This window comes from Paroedura picta, chromosome 6 (genome assembly GCF_049243985.1).
Source record: "Paroedura picta isolate Pp20150507F chromosome 6, Ppicta_v3.0, whole genome shotgun sequence".
Lineage (NCBI taxonomy): Eukaryota > Metazoa > Chordata > Lepidosauria > Squamata > Gekkonidae > Paroedura > Paroedura picta.
Genome location: NC_135374.1, coordinates 21,641,278 through 21,665,559, shown reverse-complemented (window position 1 = coordinate 21,665,559; position 24,282 = coordinate 21,641,278). Strand labels below are relative to the sequence as shown.

The 24,282-nt window shown below is 46.8% G+C and overlaps 1 protein-coding gene across 2 annotated transcripts in view; it reads right to left on the bottom strand.

Annotated features, from left to right (window-relative positions):
• The window catches only part of FGF9 (fibroblast growth factor 9), a 41,504-nt gene extending 18,872 nt beyond the window's left edge, over window positions 1-22,632 (bottom strand). The window contains exons 1-3 of one of the 2 annotated variants that reach the window (XM_077341694.1): window positions 22,121-22,632; window positions 20,738-21,651; window positions 4,187-4,290 (exon numbers count right to left, since the gene is read on the bottom strand). In XM_077341694.1, coding sequence (XP_077197809.1) covers window positions 4,187-4,290; window positions 20,738-21,014 — 381 coding nt within the window. In that variant the 5' untranslated portion in view covers window positions 21,015-21,651; window positions 22,121-22,632. Of the gene's footprint in view, window positions 1-4,186; window positions 4,291-20,737 lie in introns of both variants that reach the window. The other variant, XM_077341693.1, reaches the window with a different exon arrangement.
• Between the last annotated feature and the right edge of the window lie 1,650 nt (window positions 22,633-24,282).

The following is a 24,282-nucleotide window of genomic DNA, read 5'->3' as shown; positions in this document are numbered from 1 at the left end:
CATTTCCATGGGGTGGCCAAACTGTTATTCTCCATGTGCTGGCAGGGGCTTATGGTAATTGTAGTCCATGGACATCTAGAGAGCCACAGTTTGCCACCCCTGCAACAATCCAGCACTATAAACTCTGCGATCACTTTATGGTTTTTATAAGCTTAATATCACAAGAATACTTCATGTAAGCTTGCATAACACTAGAGAAAAATGAGAGGTTACACATCACACACCTGTAAAAGTCTCCTTTTAAAAAGTCCCACAAAAGCAGGTCACATTAAAGTAAAAGCATTGCATGGGAAAAGAACTGTAGTGCAGATCATTTTTCTGCTCCCACACCCACTACTTTTTCACCCTTGAAGAAAAATGAAAGGTACTTATGACAGACAGGGCAAAGTCCATCCCTTTTTTCCTTATCTTTTTACCCTGTTTATATACTGGAGAAGTCAAAAGCAGTCAATCAGGACCCTTCAGTGGGAGATGGGAAAGGGACTTGGAGAATTAATAAGAAGCAGTTTAACTGTTTCAGACAGAGTTTGGAAATCCTACATGCTGGTTAGGCATAGTTCTGCCATAGTTTCTTCAGGCAGAAATAGACTAGTTTACTGTGATTGCCAGGAGGGGCACACAAGGATGGTTAAAAGTCTGTCTTCCTAAGTGGAAAGCTAAGGGGCAGCCCGAGGTTGGTGCGGTGTAAGCTCAAGTAGCCTTTCACCAATGTCTGGAGAACCTTCAAGGCCATCTGCAAGTTGAGGTATAAGGTAATTCATAAATTCAAGTCAACAATAATAACAGTGATTTTAACTGGTAATAACGGTGTATATAACAACCAGATAACTTGCTAACTATACAACAGTGATTCCATGGGAAGACCGATGTGGAGTTCAGTATATGGATGGGGGTTTTCTGAGGACCCAGTAGATATCATTGTTTTGGTCGGCCTCAACCAAATGCCTGGCGGAAGAGCATGAATGTTATTGTGTTGGTTTTTAACTTACTGTTAATTTTAGCCTATCACGTATACCACCCTGAGCCATACTGGGAGAGTGGAATAGAAACTTAATAAATAATCAAAATAACCTGAAAAAAACTTGCCTATTCTACTGTCATGGGATAGATGATAGACAGACAGACAGATAAAAATTTAAAATATATATGGTCATGTTGACCTCCCTCCCCCTTCCAAAATGGCCAACAAGGGGCCTGAAGGGAGTGAGAAGGGGAGGGGCCCCAGGTGGGTGTGTACACAGCTATGCTTCCCACCTATATTCTGTAGGATCATGCCATTTCTGGGGTTTCTCAGCAGTAAAAGAAAGTTGAGAAAGGCTGCTTTAAATAGTAGTATAATGCACCACAGGTGGCTAGGTCAGTTTTAGGTCAGTTCCTAAATAATTCTCTGACCAGTTGTTTATTGAACTTGTCTTTTGATGGAGTAGTATGGCATGGGAGTTATTCCTCAAATACCCACAAATCTAACACACTGCCATAACGGGAACTGGGGGGAGGGGTATTAATTGTGAGAAATTCCCGCCAAAATATAATAGTCCCTCAGGGGTTTCTCACACACTCACACAAATCAGGCCATGCTACCATCACAACAATAAGAATTGTCAATAAGAATTAAGCTTCTCCTCCCCCCCCCCTCTTCTCAAACAAAATTCACAGCCCTTCCTGACTGCTTTACATTGGAACACACATGCACACAGATACACACACATATACAAAAATTGTCTGCCTTATAAATTATAATTTGATCTTAAGCCCAAACAGTTCACAATAGGTTATGGTGGCCAAGAAGGCATTGAGTAAACCTCCAATTTTTGGTGTCTACCTGGGGATGCAAAAACAGGGATGTTGTCAAGCTCAGCTGCAGCTGGTTTGATGGGTCATAATTTGTGCTGATGTGCCTTAGCTCTCCTACCCCAGTACTGATCCTAGTCAACTCTTTATAATGGGTGAGACCCTTTGACAACTGTTCTGAAGATTATGCCAAGGCTTCATCCTAATTGTATCTGCAAAGTGCAATCACCCATGAGGACTTTTGGACTGAAAAATGGGATATAACTTAGCCTTTCAACAAGTCACAGATTTTTCTCATTGTTTTCCCCCATAACCACGCACAATCCCAAACGTTTGTTTAACATTTGTTATTCCTTATTTTTGGGAGGGGTCATAATTCTGTGGTAGAGTACATGCTTTACATGCCAAAGGTCCCAGGTTCAATCCTTGCAATCTACATCTTAAAGGAACTCAGACAGCAAGACTCGAAAGAAACCTTCCAGAGGAATTGGGGAGCAACTGCCAGTAAGCAATTGTGGCCTAGACAAACCAAAGGTAGCATCATCTGTTCACTTTTATCCATGCCATGTAATTCTACGTCTTTCAAGCATCCCAGAATATCTGTTGATATTCCAGGGTTTTCCTTTCTTTGCTCTTCAGACTTCGTGCTAAGATAGCGTGCTTGCTTAAATTCCATCATTTATTATCCTTTGTATTCACACGTTACACATGGTAAAGAAGTTGAAAAAGGCTGCACTATAACATCCTTCCCTAGTGGGATCAGGGCCGTTTACAACATCGTATCCATGGCTCCTCTATATATTTGTGAAACGGCTCTGTGGGAGGAGCGTGTCCCAGGCGTGCATGTAGCACTTTTGAAAGACAGGATACAAATTTAGCAATTAAATAGATATAATAGCTCTCATCCCTCAAACTAAGCCTTAAATCGATAGCCACGGCTTCTCCATATTGTTTCTCAAGATTGCTGTTTCAACAACAACATTTTAGCGATCATGCAAACATTGCAGGCACTGTTTTTCCTTTTTCATACACAGTCCACACATGCCTGGGATAGCTTGTACTTGTGAGCCGCTGTCACCAACCCAAAACCAGAAGGAACTTCTGTTATCACTTCACAGTTCTCAGAGGCAGAGAGCGATTTTCCTGCCTCAGCAGCCCAAAAGCTCTGCAATAAATCCTTGTCCTGGAGACAGGGAATCCACAGGAGCAGGATTTGGAGAGGGGATATTTTGGGCTGCCATGGGAGGAAGGAGGCAACAAATCACACGCTGCAGGCACAAGAACTTGGAAGCTCTAGTGCGAGTCTAAGCCATTGCTCTGTGTTAGTGCTATTCCTGTTTTAAAACATTTCGTAAAATATTTCCACTAGGCTATGTTCCCATGAACAATTTTCAGTTTAACAAACAAGTAAAGTACTTTAACTGCTGTCCTCACAGAGAATGGGTACATAAGACATTAGTGTCCCGTGTGGACACTACAATCAGTCTGTTTCCAAGATAGCCACTTCCCCCACTTTTCCCACACAGGCTACTTGCCCCCAAGTTATCAAAAGATTAGTTATTCCGTTATTTTAAAAATTACCAAAAAGTCCACATACAAATACAAAGGTTTTCCATTATCACCAATAACCACCAAGTCTGCAAGCAATACACAAACACAGGTCACTTTAGGAAAAAGCCCTTTGACCAGACAAGTCTTGCTTAAGGTGACCAGATTGTCCCACTTTTGGAGGGACATCTGGGGACCCCTGGCAAATTGTACCTATGTTGAAATTAAATATATATATTACAATACTATTTTTGCGTTCTATGCGTTCTATGAAAATTTGTGTTGCTCCATGTAGACCAAATTTTTAATCAAGAACCCCCCACCCCCCAGTCAATGGTGTCCTGCTTTACCAATGTTGAAATCTGGTCACCTTAGTCTTGCTTGCAAAGTCTCTGAAAGAAGAATGGTGAGGTGTGCCACACAACTACTCCAAAAGACTTGATGAAGTATGAAAGGCACAAGCAGCAGGGAACGCTGGGGAGAATTAAGGTGGTACACAGGCTCTTGCAAGGAAAAGAACCCCAGTTCCTCCAATTCTGACATCTAGTTGGCTATGAGTTACTTTTTGCTTCTGCTGATGCAACCGTGATCATTGTGGTTTTTTAACTATTTTAAATTATTTAAATTTTATATTTGCCAAATTTATCGGTCTTATTGAATTTTATATTGCGCAAACCACCCCAAACCGGTATTACTCAGGGGGCGGTATATAAATCTCTAGGATGGATGGATGGATGGATGGATGGATGGATGGATGGATGGATGGATGGATGGATGGGCATACTCAAAGCTACAGTTTAACACCAACATAGAAGCCAGGATTCATAAAAATTACACAGGAACTTACCGAGCCGTACAGTTCACCTTTCTCATTCATTCCCAGATAAAGTCCACTGTCTACGCCTCGAATGCTGACCAGGCCGACTGCTATACTGATAAATTCCAGGATACCTACAAAATACATAAAACGGAAACGTGCATTGTTTTCACTGACACAGACAGTATTTTAGACTGACTTTTAATTGACTCAGAGGCAATATGAAAGGAGGAGTGGTTTCCTACCAAGGCTGCATGTATCCTCAGCACATGAACCTCAATGTGCTGAGCTGTCTCCTCAAATTATGCATTTCAGGACAGCGGAAGACTGGCAAGCTGAAAAAGCTCTGCCACTTGTTCAAAGAGATTTTCCATAAGTACCTTGCCAAAATGAATATCCCCAGCCACCCTGTCACATGTGGAGCCAGTAGAAAAGTGATACCATGATTTGGAAGTTTTAAAAAAGATGTATTTATATGATAGGCAGTAGGCAGTAAAAGATTATTCTCATTCTAGTGAAACCTGAAGCCATGCACAGTACTGAATTCATAGATACACAACTGTTTTGTCATGAAAGACCAGTAGCCCTCAGTCCTTTTTCTTCAGGACTTCAACAACGGGAAATCTGGAAGGCAGAAATAACAGAGGGACAGAAGGTACCTTTTCCTTGCTCTATATTTTATCGTTCCCCATAGCTCCAATATACACTTTTTTTCCTTCAGATGTTTTCCAAACTATTTGTCAGGATAAACTGGGCTGGGCTAGGAACTCTGTTGGAAGGGAAGCAGTAATTTAGAATGGACACTCAGGAGGCAGGGGAAAGATTAAACACCCCCTTCCCCCCTGCTTCCCCCTCAAAATTGCCCCTCGCCTTCCAAGTATCTGCCTGAAAACAAAGAGTCGTCTCCATTTTATTTCATACTTTTGCATTCAAAAACTCAGCCATCTCACCATAGTATAGTAGTTGTCAGTAAATTCAAATAGTAAAACTGCTCCCAACAAAACTCCATAATTTGGCAGTTTACTATCTCACCAGCCTTCAGGTTCCCAGATTACTGTTTCTCAGTGGCTACAGCAGCCAGTTTTGTCCTAGGCCTTCTTTGAGTCTCTTCCCAATCCCACTCCTTTTTCACCTTTCCTCTATCTCATGACCTATTTTTCCTGCTAAACCTTCCCTTCAGAGCTCGCCTTCAGTTTACCATTCATCTCACCATAAGTCCAACGTGCGGTATTCCCTACCCTGAAGAGCATTCTTTGCCTCTCACTTTAACTCCTAGGTGTTTTGTGACTCTCCTCTCTTAAAAACCCCCAAAGCACACAATCTCTTCAATCGTCCTCAACCTTAGACACCTTCCCTTCTAATCAAACCCATCATCCATTTCACTCACAAGTAACTGAACTCTTTCAATATTACTGTACATGTCTAAACTTTCTCCCTCAATAGGCCAACGTACACAGGAGAATGAGGCAGTAGAAAAGCACAGCACTGTTGGAAAAGGCAGTACTCAGAAAACCCAACTCCCAGTAGTGGGGAAAGACAGGCCTACATGTTCAAAGGTATTCCTGTAATTAAAAGGGTTATACTATATGTTTGTATTCATGCCTGTCTGCACAACCTTGGTAAAATAGTGACTGGCAGGTTGTGCTTTGTTTTAAAAATAAGTGACTGGCAAGTTGTGCTGTGTTTTATCTTGGGCCCACATTTGTGTAAAGTGCTGTCAAGGGCAGACACTTATGGTGACCCCAGCAAAGGGCCTTCAAGGCAAGTGAGAACCAGAGGTAGTTTGTTATTGTCATCTCTGCAGAGTCTTCCTTAGTCTCCCATCCAAATATAAGCCCAGCTTTGCTTCCAAGATTTAATGAAAGGCTATACCATGCCACCTTCCCTCATCTTGGGTCTACAGTAACCATAAACTTATTCCAATTTCTAAAGAAATTGCTTACTTTCTTGGAACAAGGGGTGGATACTATGGGGAATGGTGTTCAAGAAGAGCCTCATGTGGTTCCTGAGCCACTGAGTGACATTTAATGGGATAGATGCTGTCCAACACTAAAATTTAGCATAGCCAGTGGTCACAAGTTCACAAGTTTATATAAGAAGAATGCACAAGTGATATAAGGAGGAATAGGGATAGGAAAGATGGAATTTTTACTATTGTTTAAGCAGAGCATAAGTGAAAAGATAGCAATCAGAAGGGAAGAAGGGCATCTCGGTTGCAGGGAAAGGGTAGAACGGAGAGATTAAAAAATTAATTCTAGACTTTACAAGGAGGTTTTGACCAAAGGACGTGACACAGAGACCAATCAATAAAAAGGGAATAAAGAAGTGATATGTTTTAAAATGAAAAGGAATTTGAACAGACTCAAGCAGAGAGAGGAAGTCAATAGTGAAAATGAAAGAAAGAAGTTTGGTGAAGAGGGTGGTGAACAGTGAAGCCTAAATGAACAAGAGAAGGAAAAGCAGAAGAAAAGAACTCCAAAACTGAAACAAGAAGATTAGGTAGGAGAGAGTTAAAACAATCAGTGCATGAGAATCTACAAGAGAATGCATTTTTAGCAGCATCCTGGGTAAGAAATATACAAATTCTAGATATATTAACAAACTGTAAATGAAAAAATGGCAAGAAACTAGACTGGAAGAGAGCAAGCTTCTCTTCTGAAAAAGGAGAGAGAAGATAACTGGCCCAAGTGGAATCAGAAACTGCAATTATTGAATACAAGTGAAGGGGAACTGGCTTTTTGACTTACAGGAGATGTTTCCAGTTGACCAGTGCCTTGGAGATCCAATGAGAACCAGCAACTCTGCCAGCTGGGCACCTGGCTCAGACCCTTCTGTGCCAATACAGATTGGCATCAGTTCACCAGTTGCCTCCTCCAGCACCACCACAGTTGAGCATATTTAGCACTGCTGGCTGGTCCTCAACTGAGTGACTCCCTTTGGGCTACAGGAGCTGCTCAGCTGGGCCTTTTTAACTGCCCAGTATAAGGGAAGGGGGAAAAGGAGGAAGAAGCATTCAGATGGGAAATGAAATACTCAGAGGGAACACACATGTGCCACTCAAACTGCTTTTCAGCCTCTCTCTGGCTGGTGCTGTGCATATGTGAACTATACAGAGGCAATTTTCAATGTGCTATCAAGATTCTGAACCAACTAAGGGCTTTGCCACAAGCTGCATGCCAAACTCCCTGGGCTTTATTGTGCATGTGTGATTGTCACCATAGATGTACTTGATACATAGATGCACTAAATCAGCCAATTGGTCAGCAGGTATGTTTGCAAATGAAACCCGCTAATGCAGCGGCAGACATAATTAGCTCTACAAATCCACAAAAATTCTGGGATGGGTGAATTCTGTCAGAAACTCCAGCTCACAAAACTATAGTTCTCTTGAAAGATAATGTTCGTGTTTAAAATACCATAATTAGTATCATGACACTAAACACAAAGAGAACAAGCTGGGGCAGGGGGCTGTTGGTAAGAATTATATTCACTGACAGAGAAAATAATGATGATGTGATGTCCAATGAGTCTGATGTAACCTTTAAAAACTCACGAAAGTTTGGGGAACAATTAATTTTGCATCTCTAAAAACGAGTCAATCCGAGCAACAGAAACCGAACAATCAGAAAAGTCTGCAATCAAGGTGACATTGATGGGACAAATACTGCTGTACCTTCTGTAGGAGACTTTTTTGATTACTACCATAAATACCATTCAGTGCTATGAAAGCCAGATGTTTTGTTTTGATAACCCTGACCTACTAAGCTCTATACATTTTAAATTATTCTGCATATGGGTACATATAGAGGATAGAGACTCATAAATATTATGGGGAGAATAGAGTAATGATGGAATTATATTGCCCAAGCAGTAAAAAAAGAGTCAGAATTATACTAGGTGCAATATTTACGGTGGAATCCCTCATACAAACAACCCATTTAAACTATCTAAACTCCAACCTTGATTGGGGCTACATAATAAGTGGTTCCAAATCTTGTTAATGAGACTTGTTCCGTAAACCTTTCACCAAACTATCGTATTACCCATATGTACATACGTCACTGAGCGGTTTTAACTAAGGTCCATTCTTAGGCTATTGTGTCTACTGTCCAATGTTGCAGCTCCAAGCTTATAAACCTGGTATCTCTCATGGTGGTGTAAAAGTAAATTGGGAGTGAAATCGCTGGTCTAATTTCAGGTGGCTGGGTGCACACAATTGACTATCTGAATATAAAAAGCACTGCAGCATATTGTTACCAGAAGCCCTATAACAAATTTTTCAAGTCAGTTGACTATGTGTGGCTGAAAAGTCTGTGAAATCCATTTATGGCAAACCGTATATATTACAATGGAAAATTCTTCAGTTATATTGCTATTTGTGCTGCAACTCTTTCCTCAGGCAAAATAATGCAGAGCAAGTTAGACACACTCGTGCCCTATTGAAATCAAAGCACAGGTGCGCCTCAGTGATGCAGGACTAGGCTCACTCTTAACAATTGGTGTTATTTCTGGGTTAAAAACTGTATCATGCAAATCAGAGTCTTTAAAAAGAACCCGTCTCCTCATTCTGGAAATTAAATATCCCAAACACAATAGGAGGAGGAGGAGAGGTTGGTTCTTATATGCCGCTCTTCTCTACCAGGAGGAGTCTCAAAGCGGCTTACGGTCTCCTTCCCTTTCCTCTCCCCACAACAGACACCCTGTGAGGTGGGTGAGGCTGAGAGAGCCCTGATATTACTGCTCGGTCAGAATAATGGATGCATACAGCGTAAGATATTATTCCATATATTTCAAAAAACGATAGCAAACTCCCCAAAATCTACAATGATGTGATTCTAGATGATGTTTTCAGAGGTCACTCTTTTCCAGAGATCAAAGATAACTTTGGGCATTGAGGTCAAGGCAACAAGGAATTTACTCAAACGGACATCATTATTTCTAACAAAACATTAATACACCAGCTTGCTTACACCTTACTCTCTGAATGACTCCCAGTATCCAAAGTAGTATGCGGGAATAAAATTGCTACTGTTCTTTTATACCCTGCTGAGTTGCTATTAGAATACATATCCAGTTTTGCATCAGTAAAATGAGTCTTCCTGGGCAGAGATACATTTTCCTTTCAGAGTTTCGGGTCAGGTGGCTGAGAAAGGACTCGTAAGTGCTACTAGACTTAAATCCTTCTATTTTATTTCATGTATTCATTTAGACATTTATACCTTGCTTTTCTTACCCCCCCCCCCTTTCCTCCCCACCAAAAGTGGCTCACATCATCACTCTCTCCTCAATCTTATCCTCAGAACAACATCCCTGTGCAGTTGGGAGAGAGTGACTGGCCCAAGGTCACCCAGTGAGCTATCATGGTAAACTAGAGATTCAAACCAGAGTCTCCCAAATCCTAGTCTGGATGAGTTTTTATAGCCTGGCCCCATCATCACACGAGTACAGCTTAGTCTCAAATCAGCAAGCATAAAATTGCAACATCAGAAGGTGGGTCATCATACCATTAATGCTATTTCATTTCTGGTGAGGGTAGGTAGGTTCAGAATTGGCCATCTTTTTTGCTGGATGTCACTATCCCTCCAAGGTTTGCATTTCACTAATAGTATTCCAGAATTAAATTCGGGTAATTGGCTGCCATTTCCCGCAAGGATGGTTGAAAGGGTTAGGGCAAACTAATTTTTCCATTTCAAACACAAATAATTAGGTAAAGTGCCTCCCCCCCCCCCAAAGGCAGCATCTTCCATAATCTATCATTCACTACAAGGCAATATGGAGAAACTCCTATGTTCCCCATCAGAATGAGAGGAACAGCTGCAGTTTGCAGTTTTGGCTACAGAGGAAAGGACACGCAGTAATGGGTTTAAACTACAAGTATTTGTAGGCTACAAATATAGCCTACATATAGGCTAGATATCAGGGGGGGAAACGATATAGGCTAGATATCAGTGGGGGGGAATTCACAGTCAGAGTAGTTCAGCAGTGGTATAGGCTGCCTAAGGAGGTGGTGAGCTCCCCCTCACTGGCAGTCTTCAAGCAAAGGTTGGATACACACTTTTCTTGGATGCTTTAGGATGCTTAGGGCTGATCCTGCATTGAGCAGGGGGTTGGACTAGATGGCCTGTATGGCCCCTTCCAATTCTATGATTCTGTGATTCTGTGATTCATCTCCACTGGAATGGCTGTATGGGCAATAGAGAAGCAAAGCTCAAAGGATCGCAATTTGCTTGTCTGTTTTCCTGGGATGAGTAACAAGGACTTTGGGGTGAGTACCCAAGGAACAAAACTTCCCAATCCACATGTGCAGTTAAAAGCAGCCATGTTCTGCTGGCTCTTAATGGCATGTGTGCAGGGGGTGTCCAAAGGCATACTGCTGCCTGAAGACAAAACTGAGACAGCATCCCAGCCAGCTCCCTCCATAGCTGTGAAACACATGTGAATGTGTAGTAATGGCCAAGACTGGAGTGCCTTAGCAACAGGTGAGCGAATGGGGCAGAGATAAAACTAAAGCAAGCAAATGGAAAAGATGGATGAGCAAAGGAGAGTCAGTCAAGCAAAGCAGGAATTAAACAACTCCCTGAAATATTAGTAATGATATGGTGCAGATAGGTATGATTTAACTTGAGCATACCAGTATGACTCACTATCACGTTAATACAGCCTTTCTCAACTTTTTTACCATTGAGAAACCCCTGAAACATTCTTCAGGCTTTGAGAATCGTGTAGAATACAGTTGAGAAGCATAGCTGTGTACATGCCCACCTGGGGCCCCTCCCATTCCCATCCCCTTAAGGCCCATCACTGGCCATTGGGGGAAGGGCAGGTGGACATAGTCATGCCACCCGATAAATGTTTAACAAATTTCAAAAATATATTAAAAATGAATCAATTCCCACCCATTTGGGAAATGCTTCCATGGCCGTCAAAAAAACCTGGTTGAGAAAGCCTGCTTTAATAAGACAGGCAACGATCACAGGATTACACCTCTGGCCAGACAATGGTGTCTAATTGTTTATTCCTCCATGAAAATTGTGTTGAGTTCATCTATAAATCCCTTGACACCACTTGTAGTGGCTATTGAGGAGAGTGGACCTGCCAGTATTGGGTCCCTGAATGGTGTGAGAAGCTGTAGTAGGGTCACCAGACCCCAGGTGGGGCCTGGAATTCTCTTAGAACCACAGCAGCTGTCCAGACAATTCCCCTGGTAGAAATGGCAGTTCTGGAGGGTGGCACTACATCCTTGTTTCCTCCTCTCCCCAAATAACATCCTCTCCAAGCACTGACCCCATATATCCTGGAATGTCCCAAGCCAGAAGAGTTGTACTTCCTGAATACAAGCATGAGAACTTAAACAAAAATGACAAACACTCATCAGTTCTAACCAGTGGGGTCACTGCACAAGAAACCCAGGACTCTGTAAGCACCCAATTGTGATAAATCTTTGGGGTAGACTACTGATCTCCCAAGATCCCACTGGTATTACTGGTGAGACAACAAAAATTTACTAAAAGAATGTGGCTTTGCTGCCTTTCAGTACCTCCCTGAAATGTATAGTGGGGTTCCCTTAGGAAGAAAAGAGAGTTCTACCTTCACCCTGCCCAGCCTGTACTTTTACTGGGCCAGGAAACCACATGCAACCAATAGATGCTTCTCCCCAGCCAATCAGAACCCTAGAGAGATGACCACCATACGTTACACAGGTGGATTAAAACTGGTGATCTATGTGACGTTTCCTGCAAATGCACCGATACTCAAATATTAGCACACACACCTCTTGAAGATAATCCAACATGCTTGAGGCCAACTCATTCCTTTCTGTTAAAGGCAAGATTAAAGACAACTTGGGTAAACTAACTAGATTCAAGTAGGTATCCATGTTGAAGTAGCACAACAAAATCAGAGTCCAGTAGCACCTTTAAGACCAGCAAAGATTTATTCAAGGCGTGAGTTTTTGAGTGCGTGCACTCTTCCTCAGTCTGAGGTTCTTCTGGGTCTTGGGCAGAAGTCTTTCACATGAGTGGTCCCCAACCTTTTTACCACCGGGGACTGGTCAATGCTTGACAATTTTACTGAGGCCTGGGGGGAGTAGTTTTTTGCCAAGGGACATCGCTGCCGCTGCCTGAGCCCCTGCTCCACTTGCTTTCCCACCGGTGCCCCTGACTTCTTGCCACCTGCTGAGGGGTGTTGCCAGCAGCAGCTGCGCACTGACATGCCAAGGGGGAGCCCCAGCCATGGCGGCCGCTGGAGAGCACCAAAGGTGAGCCAGTGGCAGAGTGGCAGGGCAGTCCCCGAAGCAGCAGCCAGGGAGGAGGACAAGGAGGAGCCGCGGCCCGGTACCGACTGATCCACGGACCGGTACCAGTCCCCGAACCGGGGGTTGGGGACCTCTGTTTCACATCACCTATGGCCATATCCTTTAACTGGAGATGCCAAGGATCAAACCTGGGACCTTCTTCAGGCCAAGCAGATGCTCTGCCACTGAGCATGGCCCCTCCTCAATGCAGTTTAAATACGTCTCATTACAAATATTATAAGCAGGGCAGTGGGGCACAACGGTAATTTTTTTTAGAATGTATTTCTTATATGTACTTTCCTCTTATGAAACATTAGATTGAAACTCTCTAGAGAACTCTTGCAATATTTGTTTTTAATCCTTCTGCATTTTACTTTTTAAGTATTCACTTCCCAGCCTGTCAGGATGATATTCCAGGGACTAGAAGAGATGCCAGGAAGAGCTGGGCACTGGGATCTCATTAGGCCGAAAGGGCATCTGTTGCCATTCTTTTTAAAAACAAAATACTTTTGCTGCAGGAAACCTAGACAAAACAAGCGTAGGTCTTCTGGGAAGGAGAGAAAAGGTACAAGAGGCACGAGCCGATGTAGAATTAGGCATCAGTCATGTGAGCTTTGGCCAGGTGAATATTATTAAATGTGTTGGACCCTGCTTTCCACACATATGCCTTTTGCATGCAAAATTAGACAGCCATCCCTGCTGGTATAGGAGGAACAGACCAAAGTCAAATAAATGCAGTTCCAGGCACTGTAGTCACAGAAGTCTGGAAGCTCTCACAAGGATAGCTTGTTCAGCAAGAGATTGAAAGGAGGAAAGGCAAAAGGCCACAAATCCCCTTCCTTTTCTGTCTCTGATTATCATGGTCACCGAGTCGCTTTCCCTCTTATATTCTAGGTCATTTTCACATTTTGCTTAAATTGCTAAAATAAGGGGCACAATGCAGGAAACCTGCCCTTCAAACGCTATTGTGAATCTATTATTTGGTGATTTCTCCCACTTCTCATTCAAAAGCCTAGAGGGTACCGTTGATTTTCTACTTTTCCGTACCACACCACACGTACTCCCATAATTTCGCACAGCGTTAAAGAAATTTTTAAGTATTACATGCATCAAGCCACTTCTGCTGCCCAGTTTTTAGGAAAATCAGTAATCAGGCATACTCAATCAGCTGAACCAAAAATACCCTGCCGGTCCTTGACAAGGGTCATCAATTCTGCCTCCTCAGCACTTTTTGCCTGGTTTAAGAGAGCGCCTGCCCACTTCCAAGGAAACAGCTGGCAAATTGGTTGAGGGTATAGAGCAGCCACTGCAATTCATCTGCAGTTCTGGAGATGCCCAGCTGGGTTGCAGCAACTCCCGGCCTTTTTCTCAGCCTTTGCAAAGATTCTGCTGCTGCATCATCACCTACGTGCACAGAGAGCTGGAGTCACGAGCTATGCACGGAAGGTCACGGACTGCAGAAGAATGGGGGGGGGGGGGAGAGGGAGGCAGGGTGTGTGCCCTTTTCCTTTTCTACCACTCTCTGGGCTTAGTCAGCTCTGGGCCAGAGGCTTTGCCTGGAGAGGCAGGTAAAGCAAACTAGCCTCTGCAACTGATGGGAGATACAGCTGCCGTACCTGCTGGCACACCTATTCCAAAGGATTCAACTTTAGTACAGAACAGATAGCTTTATATATTTATGTTCCTACTTGTCATCCCCCAGCGAGTCAAAGCACTCTGTAGCATGGCTGTCCCTCCTCCTCCATTTTACCCTAATGACCATCACCCTGTGAGGTGGGCTGGGCAGAGACTGGCCCAAGTAAGCTTCCGTGGCAGAATAGGGATTCGAACCTGGGTCTCCCAAAAATACAAAACTCTGTAAGGGGAAAGCTGGTATGTCTGACTTTTAAAGTGCTCATCATTAGGACACACAACTGGAAAGACTTGCAACTGGCAAGGGCTCTTAGCCTGAGCACCTAGATGCACCCGAACCCAGTGTTCAGCGCTCGATCAATCTATGACAGAGGAAGGGGTTTGCCTCACTGCCACAGGGCCCTCCCCCAAAGAAGTGAGCCATCCTGTGTATGTGCCTACCTGCTAGAGATGGCATGTGGGGAGGGAACCTCAATGGGGTATATAATGCCACAGAATCCTGAGCAAGCCTCCCGTCCAATGGCAGCTCTGATCTCGCCTCACAGGGGACCAAGAGAACTGCAGAACCATCCTGCTTAACCCTCTCCCGGTATGAAGGGAAGAGAGGCAATGCTACACCTGCAAACTCTGCACGAACTTATCCAGGCCACTGCCCAGGAGTGCAAGGTGCATTTCAATGCCTCCACCGCGGGTGTTCTAAAGATGGCAAGGCAGCCCAAAAATAGGCCTCCAGGTGCCGGGCGTGCAGCGCCTTCTCAGGGGACCATCGAATTGTGCAATGAGGCGTGGTCGCTCTTCAGCGGGCGGGCGGGGCTCCCCTGCCTTCACCTCGCCCTCCTTTCCGATCGGCCCTTTATACCGCAATCCCAAACCCTTATGCCCTTTTCGTGCCACTGAAATCAACGAGGGGGGAGGGAATGACTGGTTTAGGCTCGCCCTCTAAAGCGAAACGGCAACGCGATGCTGTTTCAAGGGCAGCGGCCAGGTGGGGAAGAGGAAACACGGAGCCAAGCGGGAAGGCCGGCCCATCCCCTGCATCATCCGCCCCAGGAGACTGCAGGACTTCTCTCCCGCTTTGCCACAGCCACGAGATGCGGCAGCGCGTCTTTATGGCCCCGAGCGGGCGAAGCAGGGCAGGCGACGCGCGGCGCTCGAAGCCGCTCCTGCGCGCGCAGGCCAGCCCCCCTCTGCAGCCGGGGGGGAGGGGGGCTCGCGATTGCAGCTCGGTCACGTGCCCCCCAACCCACCCGGGAGCGCCGAGGACCTCTGCAGCAGCACGCCGCTCTAGGACGCTCAAAGGCACGGAGCGCTTTGCGGCTCTTCCCCCCTCGCCGATGGCGCTTGGGAAGCCGTGGTCCTCCAAACGCACCTCGATTCCGGAGCGTTCCGATTGGTTTCGTTTCTCCTCCCAGAAGAGAGCGGGTGCAAATCCCACCCCACTCCCCCTTTTCCTAGCCAAGCCAGCCACACTCGCTCGTGAGCCCGGGGTGGGTGCGCGGCGAGCCGGTGCTGGAAGCCAACATGCAGCCCGCTCTCTCCCGGCGTTGGCGGGAGTCTAAGCAGGGGGGGGGGGGAATCTCCTTCCCCGACAAGCTTCTAGGCTTTCTTTTACGATGTGAAGCGGCAATTTAAAAGCCTGTCCGTGCATCGCTGGCGCAGAAGGGGCACGCCTCGGCCCCACTCTCCTGGAGTGGCCGAATTCACAATGACTCTACTGTCTGAGCAAATGTCCTCGGCGGAAAGGAGACTGCATGAAAAAAAATAATAATTAAAAAAAAATCCCGTGACCCAACAAAGAGAAGGCAGGCGCGCTGCCCGGTTGAGATCACAAGATGACACGTGAAAGGGGGTTCACGTGTAAAAGACGCTCTTTGCAAAAACTGAAACTTAACATTCTTCCTGAGCAGGTGCAGAGCTTGGGGGGGGGGGCGCTGCCTTGTGTCCTCGGAGGGAGGGTACTGCGCAGCCGGCTCCCCCACTCATTTTGTCCTCTGAGTCTGGCTTTAAACCACCACCACCCCCAAGACCTCCTGTAGGTAAGTAGTTGTGTGGCAGCCTTAAAGAGCAACAGAGTTATGGTGGGCTGGCTTTCTTGGGACTCAGAGGCATGGACAGCTCCCCTTCTTTTGGAAGCAGGATCCCATCAGCTTATCCCTCAGGCAGCTGGTAGGTGAAGATAGGTTAGCTGGAGGGCACAGGGCCTTAGGCACAATTAGGCACACTTCCATGCCACAATCCCTTCTGTACATTCTTGGGAGTTAAAATTAAGCTTCCAGTGGTTTTAAAAAGTAAATCTAACTTATGGCTAAATCAACGTGCCCAGGAGATTGTCAAAGCACTACAACTGTGAGCAAGGTCGGCCTAAGTGTTTCCAGTGACCTAGGCAAACTATGACAGTGTCCCCTCCCCTTCCATTTGTTGGTAACAATTACTTTTTTAAAAGACATTTGCTTGTAATTATGTATTTCTTGAAACCTGGCACTTTCAACAGCTGCCTCTTATATAGGGTTACCAAAAAACCTGGTGGGGAAGGGTCCTATCCCTTTAATGCAGACTTAATGGGAAGAGATACATATTGTGTTGTACTTTTTTTTTTATCTTCATGCCATGAAAAGCTTCACCTGCCTATTTCTGTACACTAAGCCTCTCTTAAAGAAACAGGAGCTGCTTCTCCAGGCCTCTTGGCAATGCTGCTGGGATGCCCATGTGATTAGGCCAACCCTGACTGGGAGGGTGCTGAGATGCCCAAGAGCCTCTCTTAGAGATTCCCATTGTCACCACACAACTGCAAGTCCCTGAATTCTTTCTGGCCAGCTACTACTCTGGAGGAAGAGCCAGTTAAGTTGGAGGAAAACTGCTAACTTTGCTCAGTGAGAACAGTAACTATACTGTCTAATTTTTCTTTATTATACTGAAGAAAAGTTTTTTTACCACCACAATCAACCCACAGACCAGGGCCAGAGAGTGTTTCCCTAACTATCTGAACTTGTGAATTGCTCATCTGGAAACCAATATACTACACAACAGGTTTGCACATCCAGAGAATGAAACATTTTGGAGTTGTACTTTCTAACTATCAAGTTGCCTCTCTCTAATCCTTTCTCTCTTCTCTCTCCTCTATCCCAATCCGAAGCTCAGCCATTATAAAGTGATTATCATCAAGTAGAAATAAATGGAAACACTGCTAGAAATAGTCTAAATGCCAATTTTTTAAGATGCCAAAGTCATATTTGTAGACTGCTGCCTTTTGCTTATTCCCACCATCTTCATTACAGACCTGTTCTTGTCTGTTCCCCTTTTGGGAAATTTACACGGTGTGTCCTTTCGGAAGAGGGGCTACATTAGTTCCACCTAAAGAAGTAGAGTCTAGCATACTTGAGAATTTTACATGGCTAAACTGTCTCTGGGTGACAAAGGTCTGAATTACTTGGCCAAACACATTTTTAGAAGGGTGCAACCCTCTGCCCCCTCCCGTAAAAAAGTCTGTACAAAGTAAGAACTATTCAGACATTTCCTAAAGCCTGCAAGGAAATGACACAAGATGTCCCTAGGCTGCAACACTGTTTGGCTCACTTGCTCCCTGCAGACACCATATCAGGGCCTCAAAATAAAACAGGAACCCAGTGACACCTGGAAGACTAACATAAGTCATTCCCACATAAGCTTTCATGAGTCAGAACTTACAGATCTCTGGATTGTCCTGAGGATGTGGCAAGGGGAAGTTATAAGCTATAAATCTTTTGGCCTTTCCAAGCTTATAGTTGTATTAATAAAATGGCATCTATCTGGAAAGGGGGAGGGAAGGCAGCATGGTACAGTCCAATCTCGTCAAACTCTTGGAAGCTAAGCAGGATCAATACTTGGAAGGGAGACCACCAAGGGAGGCTCTGCAGAGGAAGGCAAACCACAAACCACCTCTGCTTTTCACTCGCCTTTGCTGGGGTCACTCTAGGCAGCTGCAACCTGACAGCACTTTACACAAGCATAAATCACAAAAGGAGATATTCAAGGCCCCATAGGAAGGTTTGACATGAAAGCAGATGGTAGCCACTGATTCTGCACAGGTAGCTTCTATGCAGCTTAATCAAATTTATATATATATAAAGCACCTACTCATATAAACTCAGAGGTCAATTTCACAGTAGTCAATGGGGCTTAGCATTCCTAGGTTTGCAATCACACCTACAGACCAAAACCAACCCCATCTTCCAAGGGACTAGTCACAAGGAGTTGATTGGCAGGTGCAAAGGGCTACACAATCAGGGGACCTCCTTCCCCCCTTCCTTCTCTAAAACAATTTGGGAGGGACAGCCCTTAACAAACGCACTTTTGTTTCCAACTGCAAAGTGATTTTTATTTTTTAAAAATACTGCAGTGTACTGCCAGCTCCTTTTCCTCTCCGCCCCCATCAATACACTGGGAAATCCATTCCCGCCCCTTCGCCCGTTATAAAATTAGTCGCCGCCCCCGTCTGTGGTTCCTCCATCGCTGAAAAGCGGCAGCAGCAGCAGCAGCTGGTGCGGCCCAGTTTAGGCGAGTAGCGGAGAGGAACGAGCGGAGCGTAGGACCCTGCAGAGGCCCGAGCCAATGTGCGAGGTAGCCGGAGCAGCCGCTGGGCCGCCGTACACCTGCTAGCGGCGTGAGCCCGCGGGCTGCCGCTGGGCTCCACCGCAGCGTGCAAATCTCGCCTCTTAACGCGCCAGAGCTTCCGGCTTTTGATCTCGCCCGGCCAAATGCGCCGTCAAAACCGCACGCCCGCCCTTCGGCGCGCGCCCACCCCGCTGCATCGCATTGCGCCCTCGCGCCGCTCCGGAGTGAGGGGCGTGTGACACAAACCCGCATAAACCAGAGCTACTCTTTAAAGAAATATATGTATATATATATATATATATATATATATATATATATATATATATATATATATATATATATATATATATATATATATATATATATATATATATTTAAAATAAGCCTCCAACTTTCTTTCTCTGCTTGGGAATTGCCGAGTCAATGTTCCGCGCGGTACTCTTCTCAAGACGCGCTGCTTGGGCGCCCAAAGAGGGCCGCCTCCCCTTTTCAAAATCGGCACAGAGACCCAATTATTCCTCGCCTGGCATTGCAAAGGTGATGCACCAAGGAGGATGTGCGTCCACCCCATCGCTGGCACCCGTGGGAGGGTGTGACTGCTTAGGATGGCACTGCAAGGCCGTGACGAAAAAAACTGGACAAGGCATGACTCTGCCCGGTCATTCCCAGTTGGGACCTTCCCTTTCAGTCCTGAATTCTTTGAAGCTCATCTCTTGCCTACAGCACTGGTATTGCAGCAATTTGGGGGGGGAGGGGGGCGGGGAGAGAATAATGTAGAGCTTGTGGGACATCTGGTGCTGAAGCATGACTGGCATATTGTGTGCATGTGCAAAGGCTCAGCCTAGCACTCTGCTTCAGTGCTGTCAGGTGCATTCTCTGAAGTTAACTCCTCCCAGCAGCACTCGGTGCCTGGCTCCCTAAAGGGGCATTCTTTTATCCTATCTTTCAATCTAATTATGTGGCTAACACTGCACCATTCCAAAGCTGGGGGGGGGGGTTGTACTGGAGCCCAATCTTGAGCACTAGTGGACCCATTTCATACTTTGGGGGGGGGGGTGAGGGTGGCTGAAAGCTTACAGGTCTGAGGACCCTGAACCATAAACCTTTCTAGGCTAAGGTGACCAGATTGTCCCACTTTTGGAGGAACATCTGGGGGTACCTGGCAAATTGGACTTGTGTTGAAATTTAAATATATATATATTACAATACTATTTTTGCATTCTATGAAACTTTTTGTTGCTCCATATAGACCAAATTTTAAAATCAAGAACCCCCCAATGGAGTCCCACTTTACCAATGTTAACATTTGGTCACCTTATTCTAGGCACCAGTCCTTGACACAGAGTCACAAATAGGATCCCCAGGAATACAGACGCAAGACTCTTAAAAATGAGCTTTGATAGAGTGAGGAAAGGACACCTGAATGCTGCCACTGGGGAACAGTTCTTTCCTGAGATACCTGCACTGAGGCATGCAGGGATGGCATGAGGATGGTTTGTCCTTCTCCCAGAGTGGCTAGATTATTTCATCAAGTTGGTGATGCTGGCAGCAACAGCCAGAGGGGCTGTGGGCTGGGAGTTATTGGGGCAGGGCTGGAGCCACTGGCTGGGGGTGGTGGTGGGGATTCCCCTCAACCTGGTGAATTCTGCAGTTCAGGTAGGGAAGAACCAGAAGAGGAGGAAGGTGTGTCCTTTATTAGCCTTCTAGAACTCTTTCCAGGAAAGTGTATTTCTATATGGGAAACAGGTTCAAGGACTCGGGGCAGGGATAAACCTGCACTTTCCTCTCAACCAAAAGTGGGGGAGGGGTTGTTCCACATCTTAACCTTTCTGTACTTGCAGCTTCTGAGTTTTTTTTAAAAAATCCCAACTTGGGCAATTGCACAAAAACAGGGGGGGCAAGGGGGGCTGCAAACTCCAGAGGCATTTTGAGCTATCCCATTGTTCCACAACAAGCTTCCTCCCTCCTGTATCCCCCCTCCCCAGAAAAGGAAAAGTAAACCCATCGACTGTCTTTTTTTTTTTTGCCATCCCACAGCCACCAAAGGGTTAATTGCCCATACCTACCAAATCTGCTGTGGTCTTGCCTGGTTCCTTGGATCGTACCATTGGGGAAAATTTCTAAATGAAATCCAGTCCTGCAGTAGAGTTGCCTCCGCCTGAGGATCCCTTTTAAATGATCCAGGTCCGTCACCGCAGGCCCCCTGGGGAGCCCACCTGCTTCAGACTGCCCCAGGTGGTCGCTTAACAACACCGGGCTGTCCGCCGGCAACACGGGCACGTTCCCAAAGGGCACCGCATCTTGCACGCCAAAATAGTTCCCAACTTCACCTAAGGGAGCCATCAGGAGAGAGGGGGGAGGGAGGGAGGGAGGGGGGAAGCTTCGCTTCTCTTGCAGCAAGACTGTAACGCCGGTGCTCAAGCCCAATATGCTGTTCTTTCCCCCCTCTCTGGCTCCTTTTCCTTTTTTAAAATGGGTTGCCACTCCACGCTCCCCTCCCGGTTCCACTTACATCGAGGGGAGGGGGGGGAGGTCCTCGCTTTAATCCATCAATAATAATAATAATAAAGTAATCTGTTTTGACAGCTTCAGGTTCAAGGTCAAACCACTGTTAGTCTTAAGAAACCACCAGGTTGGACTCACACACTGACATCTTTATAAGCACGAGAGAGAGAGACAGAGAGAGAGGTCTAGAGGTATATCAAGGGAGAGATCATCTATAATTCCCCGGCTCTTAGCAAGCGGTGAGATCTTCTGCCCATCCGACTGTAATGAGGATAAAAATCCGTAGTTTCTCCATCGGGCTCCGGAGCAGAATGACCATAGCAACTTCACTGTCTCGCCATTGCCGAGGGCGGTAGGTACATATAGATTGTTATATACATTTAAAGATGCACGGCGACGCCAGGGTTTTTATGGATTTCTGGAAAGGCATGCGCTGTTTTTACTCTATAACAGACTGCATACATCAGCATGAATCCTGCAAAGCGGGAGGGGGGGAGTCGCGGGGGGGGGAAGACACACACAAAGAAAAAGGGAAAATCTCACATTTGCAGGCTGAGACAAATCCCCCCCCCAAAAAAAGAAAAAAAATAAGGATGTTTTTCTAAAAAAAACTTTTGGCGTCCAGATCTATTATCCAGAATGCTTAGGAGGCTCCCCAGATGCCCCCGGCTTTAGCCCGGCTGCCGTTCCACCCCTTGCAGCGAGCAGAGCAGAAACGTCCGCGCGCTGCCGGGGTCTCCTCGCTGGCTCGCCTCGAGACAGGTGTTGCGCCCGCAGGACTCCCGTTGCAATGTTGTACTCCAGCCCCGAGCTGCGGCTCTTGACTGTGGCTCTTCCATCCAGCACGCAAGGAAAGTGGCGCAGGAAGAGGCATTGGGCTGGGTTTAAGGTAGTCCAGTTGGCTGGCGGCGAGGAGTCCCCCGGGTCCTAGCGCTCATCCTTACCTGCTGCAATGGAGCGGCGGCGAGAGCGGCAGCCAAGCGCCTTTTCATCCCGGCCTCCAGGCAATCGAATCGCCTCTGCGAAGCAAGGATTTCTCCGCACCCCCTCTTTAAAATATATATATATATATACTGCTCTGCGACACTCCCGCACAGGCGGCGAGCAAGACAGAGACGCCGAAGAAATCGCGGGGACCAGAAACTTTGAGGCAGCGGCTGCAAGCGACCCGCTCGGAAGCAGCCGCCGAGGAAGGGGGCTGGAGGGGCGGGGATTACATAAAGCGAAAGGGCTCGGCGGCTGGCAGCGTGGCGTGGCGGCCGGCCGCTTTTATGCGGGGGATCTGGTGCTTGGCCACGGGCGGCCGTTTCAGCGTCCGTGTCCCAATCAGGCCCCTGGGCAGAGGCGAAACTGGCTCCTGCCGCCGCGCTCGACGCCGCGCGCTTCTCCGCCCAGCTTCAGGCGGCGCGGAACTCGCGGGCTCACAGCTTGGCCATCGAAAACTCAGCCCCGCGGGGCTCAGTGGGATTCGCGCCTCCGAGGGGGAGGGCTGGCTGGCGAGGCAGGCCCACTTGACGGCGAGGGATTCCCGCGGCGCGCTCCAGCGTGCGGTGGGAAGGGTCGGAGCCTTTCGGACCCGACCGCTGCAGGAGTGCCATGGCCAGCAAACTCCCGGGCGGGGCTTGGAGGAGCGCGCGGTGCCCAGGGGTGGCGGGAATTCTGCAGGGCGCCGTTCCTCAGCCCACCCTGGGCAGGTCTGCCGGGGTCTAGGGCAGGGGTCGTCAACCTGTGGTCCTCCAGATGTTCATGGACTACAATTCCCATGAGCCCCTGCCAGCATTTGCTGGCAGGGGCTCATGGGAATTGTAGTCCATGAACATCTGGAGGACCACAGGTTGACGACCCCTGGTCTAGGGGACCGGGTTGCCACGTTCGCAGTCAACGGGACTGGCTCCCAAATAGGTTCAGGCGGACAGCCGAGTTTTCTTCCTGGGGCCGCCTCTGCGGCGGTGAATGGAAACGGGGCCGAGAGGGCGAGCAACTGGGAACAAGGTCGGCGTGGCCCAGTTGCGCCAGCACGTGGCCAGACGGTCCCCGCGGGTTTCCTGAGGCCACGTGATCAGCGCTGCCGAGTTGGGGGAGGGGTTTATTTACGCCTCGCGCAAGGGCGGGAAAAAATGGCTGCTGCCTCCCTCTGGGGGCACGAGATGTGGTTTACACATATGCCACTGCAACCCCATGGCTGAATCTGGGAGGGGGGGGTGTTTGAAAAAGGGCCCCAGAACCCCCTTCAATACTCCTTTTCAGAATGAAATTGTGAATGACAAAGATTACTAGGGCTTTTTACAGGCAGGGTCCCTTCGCCCTCAATGCTTAGCCCTGACAATACAGAGGTGGTCTGGGTAAACAGAAAGGCTGATCAAGGATTTGGGATCTCTCCTGTCTTGGATGGGACAGTCAGGGTTGCAGTTGCTGATGGATACAGAGGTCACTGTAGTTAAATAGATGGTTTCTTGTGGTTTAGAGCAGGGGTAGTCAACCTGTGGTCCTCCAGATGTCCATGGACTACAATTCCCATGAGCCCCTGCCAGCAAATGCTTTCACTGAGGTTTGATTGGTGTGCTGGCTGCACCCATTCCTGGCTCAGTCTGATCTAGCCATTGCCATCCATACCTTTGTTCTATCTAGAACGGACAACAGGAGTGCACTCCACCCTTGAAGAATTTTGGAGGCTGCGGCTGCTGCAGAATACTGTGGCGAGACTGCTGGTCATGGCCAGTTGCCAGGATCGTGTGACCTAAGGTGACCAGATTGTCCCACTTTCAGAGGGACATCTGGGGATACCTGGCAAATTGTACTTATGTTGGAATGTAAAAATATATATTACAATACTATTTTTGCGTTCTATGAAACTTTTTGTTGCTCCATATAGACCAAATTTTTATTCAAGAACCCCCCTGGGCAATGGTGTCCCGCTTTACCAATGTTAAAATCTGGTCACCTTACCCCAATATCACAACAGACTGGCTTCCAATTTGCTCCAGAGTCATTTTAAAGCAGCTGGTTTGCACCTTACATGCCTTGGGACTGGAGTATCTGAAGGACCATCTTCTCCCAAACATTCCTGCCCTGGAGCTAAGATCATGGGATGATGGCCCTCTTGACT